Source organism: Drosophila persimilis, unplaced genomic scaffold, assembly GCF_003286085.1.
Source record: "Drosophila persimilis strain 14011-0111.01,24,50 unplaced genomic scaffold, DperRS2 tig00000431-arrow-pilon, whole genome shotgun sequence".
In the NCBI taxonomy this organism is placed as follows: domain Eukaryota; kingdom Metazoa; phylum Arthropoda; class Insecta; order Diptera; family Drosophilidae; genus Drosophila; species Drosophila persimilis.
In genome coordinates, this window is record NW_020825312.1 from 5,628,205 (window position 1) to 5,642,472 (window position 14,268).

The 14,268-nt window shown below is 52.0% G+C and overlaps 2 protein-coding genes across 2 annotated transcripts; one reads left to right on the forward strand and one right to left on the reverse strand.

Annotated features, from left to right (window-relative positions):
• The first annotated feature begins 593 nt into the window (after positions 1 to 593).
• Positions 594 to 5,767, forward strand: LOC6596959 (collagen alpha-1(I) chain). The gene is made up of 3 exons (XM_026989635.1): positions 594 to 663; positions 1,158 to 4,628; positions 4,785 to 5,767. The coding sequence occupies exons 1-3, from the start codon at positions 622 to 624 to the stop codon at positions 5,586 to 5,588; spliced, it is 4,317 nt and encodes a 1,438-aa protein (XP_026845436.1). The 5' UTR covers positions 594 to 621; the 3' UTR covers positions 5,589 to 5,767.
• Positions 5,768 to 12,831: 7,064 nt separating this feature from the next.
• On the reverse strand, positions 12,832 to 13,842 carry LOC113566040. The gene is made up of 2 exons (XM_026989850.1): positions 13,039 to 13,842; positions 12,832 to 12,977 (listed from the first exon to the last, which is right to left on the reverse strand). The coding sequence occupies exon 1, from the start codon at positions 13,494 to 13,496 to the stop codon at positions 13,104 to 13,106; it is 393 nt and encodes a 130-aa protein (XP_026845651.1). The 5' UTR covers positions 13,497 to 13,842; the 3' UTR covers positions 12,832 to 12,977; positions 13,039 to 13,103.
• Positions 13,843 to 14,268: the final 426 nt, after the last annotated feature.

Consider the following 14,268-nt stretch of genomic DNA (forward strand, 5'->3'; position numbering starts at 1 on the left):
GTACCCTGTGTTTTTGTGTATTTACTCGTATCTTTGGTTTGGGGCAAATAAAGCAAAGACGCTAGTCAACGGAAATGCGCAGCCCGTTTTATCAACATTTACCTTGACGTTAGCTGGCCAAGATTAAGATTACGTATTTGGCATTCAAAACAGATTCCCGAGAACTATATTATCGTTTAACTCTTCTGACTCGATAAGGGGAGTGATTCATGGACCCAGCGGAAAAGTGCGTGATCAGAAGACCACATCAAGGCGGGTGGTCACAGCACATCACATCACATAACATCACATCGCCTTTACCATTGAGAATTTGGGCCCTTCGACCTCATTTGAGCAGTTCGAGTCCCTTGCCTGGAGCACTGATACCACAGATACGTTGGAGTTTTCTCTATGTTTTTTGGGTAGCCAGAATGGAATATCTTACTCCGCAATATCATAAATTGGTTTAGCTGCGCTTATCAGGGGCAAACAAGCGATTATCGTTTATTTGGCTAGCGTCACAGAAGATTTCGCCGGAACGGAACAAAGATACGCCGGAGATTTTGCATAAAAGCGCGACAGATAGGCGTACAGAGGATAGTAACGATCTTTCATTCGAACCCAACGGATCAAACGACGACGATGACAACGAACCGATCGACCAGACTTCTGGTCTTACTTGTGGTAATTGCATAATCCCAAAGTCGCGACCAGCAATCCATCATATCCGCAGAGCCCGCATCATGTTGATCGATCGCTTCATCGGCTCCAAGTGCCAAGATGGAATTATTTTTTTATTTGATATTTTTTTTTTGTTGCTTGCTGTTCTGTCTTTGCTGACGAGTCGTATAAATTTTCTATTGGAACTTCGGTGTGGCACTTGGATATGCCTCGATACACGCCACGAAAAACACAAACACCAAACCCCAACCCAACCCCGCTAAATCGAACCCCAAACGAACCCGAACTAACCTTAGCTCCCGGGATTCTTGATACTTTGGATAACGTTCAAATCAATCAGCGACAACTCAAAAGTATCCTATGCAAGTGAAACGTACCCAATGTGTAGTTGTTGCGGTCCCGAGTCTCCGCCATGACTTGCGACGAACAGTGCACCGACTCCCTTCGAGATCGCAGCCCGACTAACCTCCCGCCCCTCTTCTGCATCTCTCTTCCAGCTTACAGCCCTAGTGGCAAACCACCAGGCAAGAGGAGCCGCCGCCGTCCTCAAGTGCGGTGGCAAGTCGGCTGTCTGCGTGGGACCTCTCACCTACCAGATCTGCGTGGACGATCTGACCACGGGCGCCGTCATTGCCTGCCAGACGAGCACCCGTTGCGTCACCGATGGCATCGAGATCTGCGAGCCCATCAAGTCGGACGCAGAGGCACCCACGGCGGCTGTTGCGAAGATGGTGACGATCACCGACAGTCCGGCCGCCGTGAGTGAATCTGCCCCGCTTGTCGTTGCCTCCAACGCCACCCCCGAAGTGATCTCCACTGAGGGTCCAGGATCATCTGCTCCAGCTGAGACGACCACAGCCCCAGTTGAGACGACCACAGCTCCAGTTGAGACGACCACAGCCCCAGCTGAGACGACCACGGCTCCAGCTGAGACAACCACAGCTCCTGCTGAGACAACCATCATCACGGAAACAACCACAGAAACGGCATGGTCCGAGCTGCCCCTAGACCCGGAGTCCACCATATCAGTCATTCCCGAGGACACTACCACCGATGCTTCCTGGGATCCCAACGCGCCTGTTGAGACAACTCTGTCTCCCGGCTCTGATGGAAGCAACACAACAATCGATCCTAATGCACCATTGGACCCCAATGCGCCCGAAGGATCTACTGTTGATCCTAACGCACCCATCGATCCCAATGCTCCTCTGGACCCCAACGCACCAGAAGGGACAACCGCTGCTCCTGGAGAGGTAAACCCCAACGATCCCGCTGGTTCGACTCCTGCTCCAGGAGTACCTGCTGATCCCAACGCACCGCTGGATCCCAATGCTCCTCTGGACCCCAACGCACCAGAAGGAACAACCGCTGCTCCTGGAGAAGTAAACCCCAACGATCCCGCTGGTTCGACTCCTGCTCCTGGAGCCCCTGCTGATCCCAACGCACCGCTGGATCCCAATGCTCCCCTGGACCCCAACGCACCAGAAGGAACAACCGCTGCTCCTGGAGAGGTAAACCCCAACGATCCCGCTGCTTCGACTGCCGCTCCTGGATCTCCGGCTGACCCCAACGCACCCCTGGATCCCAATGCTCCTCTGGACCCCAACGCACCAGAAGGATCAACCGCTGCTCCTGGCGAGGTAAACCCCAACGATCCCGCTGCTTCGACAGCTGCTCCTGGAACTCCAGCGGATCCCAACGCTCCCGCTGGTTCGACAGCCGCTCCTGGAGCTCCTGCCGATCCCATCGCACCGCTGGATCCCAATGCTACTCTGGACCCCAACGCACCAGAAGGATCAACCGCTGCTCCTGGAGAGGTAAACCCCAACGATCCCGCTGGTTCGACTCCTGCTCCAGGAGTACCTGCTGATCCCAACGCACCGCTGGATCCCAATGCTCCTCTGGACCCCAACGCACCAGAAGGAACAACCGCTGCTCCTGGAGAAGTAAACCCCAACGATCCCGCTGGTTCGACTCCTGCTCCTGGAGCCCCTGCTGATCCCAACGCACCGCTGGATCCTAATGCTCCCCTGGACCCCAACGCACCAGAAGGAACAACCGCTGCTCCTGGAGAGGTAAACCCCAACGATCCCGCTGCTTCGACTGCCGCTCCTGGATCTCCTGCTGACCCCAACGCACCCCTGGATCCCAATGCTCCTCTGGACCCCAACGCACCAGAAGGATCAACCGCTGCTCCTGGCGAGGTAAACCCCAACGATCCCGCTGCTTCGACAGCCGCTCCTGGAACTCCAGCGGATCCCAACGCTCCCGCTGGTTCGACAGCCGCTCCTGGAGCTCCTGCCGATCCAAACGCACCCCTGGATCCCAATGCTCCTCTAGATCCCAACGCTCCCGCCGGCTCGACAGCCGCTCCTGGAACTCCAGCAGATCCCAACGCTCCCGCTGGTTCGACAGCCGCTCCTGGAGCTCCTGCCGATCACAACGCACCCCTGGATCCCAATGCTCCTCTAGATCCCAACGCTCCCGCCGGTTCGACAGCCGCTCCTGGAACTCCAGCTGATCCCAACGCTCCACTGGACCCTAATGCTCCTCTGGACCCCAATGCTCCTGTGGACCCTAACGCTCCCGCTGGTTCGACTGCCGCTCCTGGAGCTCCTGCCGATCCCAACGCACCACTGGATCCTAATGCTCCTCTGGACCCCAATGCTCCTCTGGATCCCAACGCTCCCGCCGGTTCGACAGCCGCTCCTGGAACTCCAGCAGATCCCAACGCTCCCGCTGGTTCGACAGCCGCTCCTGGAGCTCCTGCCGATCCCAACGCACCCCTGGATCCCAATGCTCCTCTAGATCCCAACGCTCCCGCCGGTTCATCAGCCGCTCCTGGAACTCCAGTGGATCCCAACGCTCCCGCTGGTTCGACAGCCGCTCCTGGAGCTCCTGCCGATCCCAACGCACCCCTGGATCCCAATGCTCCTCTAGATCCCAACGCTCCCGCCGGTTCGACAGCCGCTCCTGGAACTCCAGCTGATCCCAACGCTCCACTGGACCCTAATGCTCCACTGGACCCTAATGCTCCTCTGGACCCCAATGCTCCTGTGGACCCTAACGCTCCCGCTGGTTCGACTGCCGCTCCTGGAGCTCCTGCCGATCCCAACGCACCACTGGATCCTAATGCTCCTCTGGACCCCAATGCTCCTCTGGATCCCAACGCTCCCGCCAGTTCGACAGCCGCTCCTGGAACTCCAGCTGATCCCAACGCTCCCGCTGGTTCAACTGCCGCTCCGGGTACTCCTGCCGATCCCAACGCTCCCGCTGGTTCGACAGCTGCTCCTGGTACCCCTGCTGATCCCAACGCTCCCGCTGGCTCGACAGCCGCTCCTGGCACTCCTGCTGATACCAACGCTCCCGCTGTTTCGACTGCTGCTCCTGGTACCCCTGCCGATCCCAACGCTCCCGCTGGTTCAACTGCCGCTCCTGGTGCCCCTGCTGATCCCAACGCTCCCGCTGGATCAACTGCTGCTCCTGGTGCTCCAGCAGATCCCAACGCTCCCGCTGTTTCGACTGCTGCTCCTGGTACTCCTGCCGATCCCAACGCTCCCGCTGGTTCAACTGCCGCTCCTGGTACCCCTGCTGATCCCAACGGTCCCGCTGGCTCGACTGCCGCTCCTGGCACTCCTGCTGATCCCAACGCTCCCGCTGTTTCGACTGCTGCTCCTGGTACTCCTGCCGATCCTAACGCTCCGGCTGTTTCGACTGCTGCTCCTGGCACTCCTGCTGATCCCAACGCTCCCGCTGTTTCGACTGCTGCTCCTGGTACTCCTGCCGATCCTAACGCTCCGGCTGTTTCGACTGCTGCTCCTGGTACCCCTGCTGATCCCAACGCTCCCGCTGGCTCGACTGCCGCTCCTGGCACTCCTGCTGATCCCAACGCTCCCGCTGTTTCGACTGCTGCTCCTGGTACTCCTGCCGATCCCAACGCTCCCCCTGGTTCAACTGCCGCTCCTGGTACCCCGGCTGCTCCTGGTGCTCCAGCAGTTCCCAACGCACCCGCTGTTTCGACTGCTGCTCCTGGTACTCCAGCTGATCCTAACGCTCCGGCTGTTTCGACTGCCGATCCTATTCTGCCAGGCCAGACTCGACCAACTTTCCGCCCAATTCCGCAGCTGCCGTTCTGGCCATTGGGCCCACATCGTCCAGGACAAACCGATAAGGCTGAAGGACCCAACAATGGCAATTCCCAGCCCACCTCACCCAATCGGCCACTTCCATTCTGGCCGAACTGGCAGAACTGGGTAAACAGCTGGCGCACAACTCGTAAGCCAGTCACCGTTACTCAAGCCCCCGCTACCAGTCCGGAACCAGCGAGTCCGCAGCGACCAGAGAAGCCCAGCAACAATAGCCCCGAAGCTGTCGAGAGCGTAGAGCAGGCTGCCCCTGCACCCCCATCAGGTGGAGCTGCATCCAGCGAGAACGCCTCTGTCGAAGAGAGCAACAAGGGATCTGGCGAGAAACCAAAGGACAAGCCGAAGTCAGGCGAAGACCAGTCCAAGGAGCAGGAGCAGAAGAAGCCCAACTCCGCTGAGAAGGACAGTTCCCGCGAAGAGAAGAAAGAACAGGAGAAGGAAAAGTCGAAAGATTCCAAGGAGGAAAAGGAGGAAAAGGAAGAAAAGGACAGCGAGTCGAAGAAGTCCAAGGATGATGAGAAGAATGACGAGGACAAGCTGAGCTCAAAGGAAAAGAAGAAGTACGTGAAGAACATCATCAAGAAACTGAAGAACGAGGAGGACTGCAACGAGGAGGACGTCTTCCCTGATGTCCGTGACTGCAAGAAATACTACCGCTGTGAGGTGAAGAGTTCCTCTGAGAAGCACAAGTTCGTGCACCTGCGCTGCGACAAAAAGAAGCGATTCGACTGGCTGGAACAGAGCTGTGTGCCCAAGGACGAGGCTCGCTGCCTGGAGAAGTAAGGGAATGTGATCGACATCTCCCTGGACGGGGAATCAAATCTGTATTATCCACATAATAATCTCAGCATCAATTGTATTGGCAATGATATTCTATCTATAAATAGTCCTCTTTTCTAATTTATTGTACTATATAAAAAATAAATTTTCTTTCCATCAATAAATCTTGAAGTCCATGCAAACGTTTATGCGTTACTCGAAGAGTTTAGGGATATATGCATGTATATTGTATACAAATATATGGGTTGGTGTACAGTTTCGTACGCAAATCATAACCGAACACACCGAGCGGCAACGATGATAGAAATGATGATCCCATCCCTAGAAAACGACGAGCAACGAAGAGGGCATCCCATTAAAAGAAACGACGGTGAACGGAAGACGAAAAAACCACGACGGCAACGCGAGCGTGTGTTAACAAAAAAACCTAACGACGGTAAAGAGATATATTTACCCCATATTTATTGAACATTAACTACAAAATTAACTATTAAGCCTTAAATAAAAAAAGAACCCCACATATATAAGTTTTGTGGGGGATGTGGTGTGGTGTGTGTAACACCGATGAGGATGCATGTCAAACCCCATAAAGTATATGATGGATCCCAATATTATTCTCAGTGTATTCTGAGCTCTACACTACGAAATTGTTTGCAGTGGTCTCTTTCGTTGCACTCTTTTCAATTTACGTTTACTCCCGTCCACTTTCTGTCACACTGCCTAGTAGGTGTTAGTGAGAGAGTGCGGCTTTTCGTCTTCAAGGTTTATATTATTAGGCAAAAGGGGTGGACCCATGCATGCGTTGTATTTTCTGGGCCGTTCTGCCGGTTGCCCATACCCTTCCCATTTCTTGATTAAATCTTTGAATGCAATGACTGATTTAATGAACTCGTTTTCTCTATTTAGTAGGTATATAAGAGGTACCGTGTCAGACCGAGCTTAATTTCCATTGCCAATGGCTTGCAGCAGTCTAAGCAATCTAGCCCTCCTCTGGAAACCCAAGAAAAAGTTTTTTTTAGACAAATTTGATTAAAAAAAATGGTATTAAGCATCCACTGTCGGTGCAATCATTGCAGCAGCTGTGTACTTTTTCGCGGTCTTAGTCACTTGTTGGGACTGTGTTATTTTCCAGACATGTTTGATTCTGAGAAGGATTTTGTTTGATTGTGCCCGTTGCCAGCCTTATAATACTATAAGAACGTCTAGTAAGTGGATTAAGCGTACATGGCAGAATCATGAGCTGGCAATGACGGAGCAATATCTTCATCTGAATTGGCTAAGGTCACTACATCTATAATAGCAGCGAAAGCCAGGAAATATTATTGCTGAGCCGCTATCGGCTCGAAGCCGTTAGTATGAGATGAATCTGAAGCTGCTCCAACTGCTGGTTTGCCGCTTCTTTCCGGATAACCCCACTTAAGTTCCGTCAAATTTACTGAATATTCCTGTTTTTATCCGCCTTAGTCCTGCCCCCCTCATAATGAGTGGTGGAACTCCCGCAAGTTTTCCGCCCAGTGCTCCTTAAAGCATCTCACTTACACTTGCCAAGTTTTTTCCTATGTAAATATTTAGTGTACCCCGGAATTTTCAAGTGAAGCGCAAACACGGAAAAAAAAGCGCCGAGGGGAAAGTGCATTGGCTGTTGGCTGGCATTCTGGGAAGATGGGGGGCCTGCTCTCCCGGCCAGAAGTACAGTTAGGGAGTTAGCGAGAAGGCTCTGTGAGTACTCTCTGGACCGGCACTCCGAGTGGGAGGATGGGAGAGTGAAGCAGAGCAATACACTTAAGTTGATTCGCTGTCATCCATTGCAGCTCATTTATCATTAGACCAAGTCACACACACACACATACACGCAGGACAGGCACCAGCCAGCAGGAGGACCGAGACCGAGACCAGGACCAGAACTGGGAGGAGGACTACGCCCAGCCAGGCCTGGCGACAGTTTCAGTATCTTCTAAGTAGTCGGCGGAGCAGGGCCATGGCCGCGTCAAGAGTAAGCATAACACTTTGCACTGACAATGCCCCTTCTTCCCAGGGAGCTGGAACACGACGACGACGACGATGACGACGACGACGGCGATGAAGTAATTCAATTTTTATCGTGGGTAATTTTGTAACGAGAAACGAAGAAAGCGACTGTGGTAAAGAGAGTGGTCTATAGAGGGCACAGAGGGAGACGAACACTCGCTGACCGAGCTGACAAGAGAGAGATGGAAATGTTATGCTGCCACTGACATGGACACGGACACGGACACAGACCCAAAGCCTTAAAGCTGGATCACTATTGGATGGACCGAAGCGCAGATCCAGCGATGGCGAGGGAAAATGAGATAGAGAAGACCAGGCGAGTGGTGTCGTGGTGCCACGGAGTGGTGCAACGCAATGTGCGACCATACGTTGAAAATTCAATTTGCCTGATGACTTGCTGTGGTTTAAATACGGCCAAAAAGCGACAGCGCACATTAAACTCATTGCCGCCGTTGTGGCCAAATGGATAAAAGGCGAAACAAGCGGGTGCCCGGCACCATGGCTACCATGGACGTGGCGCAGGGTCCAAACCCAACCCAACCATGGATACTGGCACCATCCATGTCCAGCCAGCTGCACATTATATACTTATGCATACGACGCAGCAGCATCCGCACCGAGTGAAAAAGCCGCACAAAAAATAGCAGAGCAGTAGAGTGGGACACAGGCGGAAAAAGCGTACACTTTGTTAACTACATTTGACAGGGGGCTGGAACGGAGAAGGGGCGCAGAGAGTAGAGACAGGATCCAGGCCACATGCTCTCGGTATAGTTCTCCATCCCATAGCGACGGAGATGGGCCCACTTGAAGCCTGGTCGTTGATTGCATTTCATGCGCTTGGAAAATCAATTTTTATTTAATTAATGTGCCTCGTTGCATGCATTACAAGTAATCGGGGGCTGTGCTCCCTACCCGGGAGGGACTTATCATCAGAAGTTCCGGTATAAGGCCAAGAATTACGGGGAATTCGATAGTGCAGATGAGCGAAAAGTTAGCTGGAGTTCTCGCCCAACCTTTTTCCAATGAAATCAATGATGTCAGTCGACCGATAGCGGAGATTCGCTTAGACCTTGTTGCCATTATTCTGTATACTCACCAACTAAATGGAACGAGTGTCTGTAATATGAGCATCTAGAAATGGCCGTGAACGAGATTGAAATTAATCTTAATCCTTATTCCATTAAGATAACCGATTAACCGTATTGAACAATCTACGTATCTTAATCTATTGATCTCTTAGGAAGTTCGATAGCTAGAACAGTTCCAATCTTTGCTTCCTTCGACTCTGTTTCTATCAAAAGCGTATCTACCGGAATGAAGATTTCCTGCATAATACCCTTAAGATCTACGCAAGTATTCCGCTTATCTTTAGCCAAGTTAAGTATACCTTCTTTTCGACCAAGAGTCCACCAGGACTTTACGAATCGACTCTCCGAAAACTTTTAGCCAGGAAAGGGGCGTGGAAAGCGTGGAAAGCCCGTAACATCAATCAGTGATCCCATCTAAATGCCATCAAATGGGATTTCCCGTTGCCTCCTACAAGTGTACACAATGACGCCGCGGGGAGTTGACGCCAAACGGTGGGTGGTGGATGGCTGTGGTGTGGGTATGGATGTGGGTGTGCCTCCGCCATATGCAAGGTGCTGCAGCGGAGATGGCAGAGATATGGGGAAGACGGTGGGCGGAGGGCATCTGGTGCTCGTACTCGTATATTTAATATTCACATTTCAATTGTTTTTTCTTTGTTGTTTCTTTTTCTGTGTGTGATTCCTCCTGCTCCTGTTCTACTCCGGCCACCGTTCCTGCTGGGTTCATTGCGCAATTACACCCTCGGTTCACCCGCTCCGACGCTCCAACTGAGTCCATCCACTCTACCCCTCTTCATGGGACTCCCTTTAGTCGGAGTCGAGTTCAAGTCCGGGAATCCCACAGTTCTCGCTCGCCCCAGTGACTTTTCCCTGTGTTTGCTTTGACTTTTGAGCTTTCTTTTTCTGACGCCAGCGATGGACCCAGCTACGGCTTCTCTTGCTGCTCCGTCGTCTCCTCCTGCTCCTGCTCCTCCTCCTTCTCCTCCGGCTCCTGCTTCTTCTTCAGCTCGTGCCTTTTATTTATAAAATTTTCATAAAGTTTCGTGTTATTAAAAATGGAATATATTCTCGCGCGAATACGCAATGGAATATTAATAACATGAAAGAGCTTGAATTTTAATACAAATCTACAATGCCTTGTATGGAAGTGTACCATCATCATCGCCGTGCTCAACCTCAGCCTCAGCATCATCCTTGCCCACAGATCCAATACCAAGCGGAAAGAGCGAAAGTACCTCTGCGAACGGAAGAAAATCTGTGCATACTCGTATCTGTGGGTCAGCACATCCGTAACATCAACAGCCGCAGACCAAGCACATACACGAGCTCTCGATGGGTGTTTGCTCGATGCGAACGTGCCAGAATGTTGGCCGTGTCAAAGAAAATATCCCCGACGATGCTATGCGATGCTATGTGGAGCGAAGCGCCGCGCTCCAAGGTGCAGGCGCTGTAATATATGACTTGGTCCCGGGAAAGGGTACGGGTACGGGGAAGGTCGGGTTGACCTAGTAAGCGGATGGACCGGACCCATGCTCAGCGGATAGGCTCGAAGTCAACCCGAAACGTTGCGAAGGTGCTGTCGGAACCCATCCTAACCACGGCAGCAGCACTGGGTAATTGCCTTGAAAGGCCGCTGAAAGCCCTCAAACAAATTATAAATTGCCACCGACGAGGCCCGGCTCAAAGGGCCTATGACTTTTGATGGGGGGAGTGTAGCACACTTCGACTCACTCATTAGCCCAACTGCTGCTCCGGCTACTTCTCCGGGTGCTTCTGTATTCTGTAGTCGTCTGTCTCATCTGTAGCTGCTGATCCATCACCTGAAGTCGGCGTTGGAGTCGGAGTCGGAGTCGGAGTTGGAGTCGACGGGTTTGTCGGGTTGTCGGAGCCAGGAGTCGCTTTATGAGTCCGTCGTGAGGAATTTTCTGATTGCGTGTGCATTTTTAATGCGTCCTGCCCTTTGGCCTTTCAACCACTACGCACTTCATTCATCAATGTGCCCTGGCCTAAATGATGACGCCGGTGCTCCTTGCTGCTCCTCTTGCTTTCTCCTAGCTGCTCATGCCAAGAAAAATAATGATTTGTTTCCAACGCCCTGCCTTGTTGTTCCCCCCCTTCCCTATCTACTCCCCCCACCCACCATTCACAGTGCTTACTTTGATTTTTATAAATTTTATATGGCCACGCCTTTACCATTACTGTTACCTGCCGCCTCATCTCCCCTTGCTGATGCGGAACACCGTCGTTCACTAATGAAATATGAATAATTGAAACTGTATTTTCATTCTGTTTTACTTCATTTGGAGTTCATTATTTTTGGTTCACGGTACGTCTGCGTCTGCGTCTGCCCGGCCGGTCGTCGTCTTTGTCTGCGTTGCCATGGCTGGTATTTGATTTTTTGGCACATCAGACAGTCCACCGAGTCCAGGGTGCCCTTGCAGGTGCAATCCGGGTGGCGTCGTAAACTTTGGGACTTTGAGACTGCGAACCAGTAGCCTTGGGCGGGTTCGCACTTTCTTCAAGCGAAGTATTCACCAAATGTCAGCTAATTAACCGGGAGTGTCCATTATTTTCGGCATTTATTAATGCAGCATCTATGGTACGGCCATTAAGGAGGCGACTTCTTAGTGGCCGATCACAGATTGCGAAGTTCTGATAACCTTCTCAACCCTTCCTTAAATGAGGGTTTTCATAATATCCTTATCCACAGGCGGGATCCTTCTCAATGACGAGCGCATCGGATTGCACTGGTTCGTGCTTCTCGGATATGATATTTGGGCCCAGACGGGTTTTTATTATGCAATAGAAACTTCTAGTGTGACAGCAGAAAAACAACGAAAGAAAAAACAAACAATGTAAAATGTAAATAACTAAAGAATGCAAAGCTGCTGCACGCTTGGACCGAATGCAAATGCGTTTTGAGTCGTTAATTTGGCAAACTCGATAAGATACTAACACTAAGCTGGATCCGGGGAATGCAAATGCCCGCAAAGGAGCAGGAGCTCCTGTTCTGTTGGCTAAAAACATTCGCCGAGGCTCCTTTTCCCTGTTGCCGAGGAGTGGCTGCCAAGCTGTGGATACTCGTAGGTTTTTGCTCCGGTTCGGTCCTCCCTAATGCCTTGTTATTTGTTGCACACAATTGACCATGTAATTATGCAGAGGGCTTGTCGCAGCGGTGAAAACGGTGGCTGCCACTTGCTACGTGTGGGGATTGGTGCGGCTATCTTATGACAGGGACAGGGACAGGGACAGGGACAGCTACTAGAAATCTGCGCGGTGACTGGCGGATGCGAGCGGAAAATGCACTGTGCTCTTTGAATTTTAATTGCGACCACTTACTTGCTGACTGACCCAAGGGATGTAAAATGTTCGCTTCACAACAAAACAGAACAAAACAACAAAGTATTGTTATGAACTGAGTAAACCCAGGGGGGTTCAGTTCCAGACTTGGTCGGATGCCCGGACCCAGTGGCCGGCTGCCGGTTGTCCGGGTCCTTGCTCAATCATAACGCTTTTAGTGTCGACGTCGACGCCATTGACTAATTTGTCGCCTCAGATCCTTGGCTTGGCTTAAGGATGGATTTGGTTGTTTGCTTTTTTACCCACTCGCTCCTTTTTTTTTGTTTTTCCTTGTTTTCCCTTTGCTGGAAACCCTTTTCAAGGGCGATTTCGTATTCAAATAATGTTTGACTTTTTGCTCTCTCCCGAACATCGTTTCTCTGTCTTTTTGGGGCGTGTACGTGTTTGGATGCCTGCTTCGTCTGTCTGTCCTTTCCCACCATCTGCCTCTCGTCTGTATGTCGCGCCTGTATGTCTGTATGTCTGTATTCTTGTCTGTCAGACCGCCTGACCGTCCTCGCCTCTGGAATTTCTCATTTGCACGTAATTAGCTGTTAATTTGGACTGCCACTTGGCATCCGAGCGTGCATTTTACTTTCTAACTTTTTCATTACTCGCCCGGGAATGGGGCTGTGGCTGGATGCGGGTAAGCTCTCGTAGGGAAATTAAAGGGAATTGCTCTTTTGATTTGCCACAGGAGAGACAGGACACATCCAGGGGAGCAGAAAGAATCCAGGTGTCAAGTAAAGAATATTTTTCGATCCATTTTAATATTTTACAAGAGCGTGTACGTGTGTTTGTTGATCCATCAATAGCATTTTGGGCGGATGTATACATACAGATTGTATCAGCATTGTGCAGCAGCGACAGATGCAGGGCCTGTGGAGGCCTGGGTGGAAGCGTTCGGGTAAGATACCGGAGGAGGCGGTGTTTGATGCTAAGTGTTAGATAGTTTCAAGATAAATAAGTCATATAATAGTATATAAAACGCAACTAACTTAAAATGGAATTCGTATTTCGTATTTGCGGACGGCTCCTTCGCAGATGATCCTTTGTCTTCTGGTTAATCATCTGTGGGGGGATGGTCTCCACTGAGAAACTTCCCTTTGAGTGTTGGGATGTAGAAGCGATTGTAGAACCACTTTAGCACCTTCCCCACCTTTGCAATGGACATCATACACCACAAAAGAATTGCGAACAACGAAAAGAAGACGAAACCGAAGCGTATCTGTAATTTTTCCTTCCAGTCCACAATCCGCTGGGTCCACGAACAGTGCATGTGCGGAAACTGCGGCTTCGTAGGATATACGATGGGATCCGTCCCCTGGGGATCCCCTAGAAGAGGCTTCACGACCAACTGATAGCCGCTAATGCGCTTGCCATTGAGCTGCATGGCCCCATAGAGCCCCATTCGGTCGGAGTACCGTAGACGGATAGCCTCCGGGGTCTCGCGCATCCGCAGAATTGTGCCCACGGAGTGGAATGACTTCAGGATCTTCTCGGTGATTTTCCGTGGGAAGCCGCTCACCTCCACCCACCTGACGGTAATCCCAGTCTCAGTCGGAGTCACATGCTCGCTATCCGTGATGAACGGACGTGGAGGCGAGGTGCCATCCTGGGCTGGAGTCGCACGCTCCTTTGCTTCATCAGGGATCGGGGCTGGAGTCGGAAGCTCCTTTGCTTCATCAGGGATCGGGGCTGAGGTCGGACGCTCCTTTGCTTCATCAGGGATCGGGGTTGGAGTCGGACGCTCCTTTGCTTCATCAGGGATCGGGGCTGGAGTCGGACGCTCCTTTGCTTCATCAGGGATCGGGGCTGGAGTTGGACGCTCCTTTGCTTCATCAGGGATTGGGGCTGGAGTCGGACGCTCCTTTGCTTCATCAGGGATCGGGGCTGGAGTCGGGCGCTCCTTTGCTTCATCAGGGATCGGGGCTGGAGTCGGACGCTCCTTTGCTTCATCAGGGATCGGGGCTGGAGTCGGAAGCTCCTTTGCTTCATCAGGGATCGGGGCTGAGGTCGGACGCTCCTTTGCTTCATCAGGGATCGGGGTTGGAGTCGGACGCTCCTTTGCTTCATCAGGGATCGGGGCTGGAGTCGGACGCTCCTTTGCTTCATCAGGGATCGGGGCTGAAGTCGGACGCTCCTTTGCTTCATCAGGAATCGGGGCTGGAGTTGGACGCTCCTTTGCTTCATCAGGGATTGGGGCTGGAGTCGGACGCTCCTTTGCT

Excerpts from the sequence above, each read along its gene's own strand:
- LOC6596959 (XM_026989635.1), top strand. The coding sequence starts at position 622 with ATGACAACGAACCGATCGACCAGACTTCTGGTCTTACTTGTG. Across the intron at positions 664-1,157 it reads GACTTCTGGTCTTACTTGTG|CTTACAGCCCTAGTGGCAAA; the intron begins GTAATTGCATAA and ends TCTCTCTTCCAG. Across the intron at positions 4,629-4,784 it reads GTTCAACTGCCGCTCCTGGT|CTGCCGTTCTGGCCATTGGG; the intron begins ACCCCGGCTGCT and ends CCAATTCCGCAG.
- LOC113566040 (XM_026989850.1), bottom strand. The coding sequence starts at position 13,496 with ATGCGCGAGACCCCGGAGGCTATCCGTCTACGGTACTCCGACCGAATG.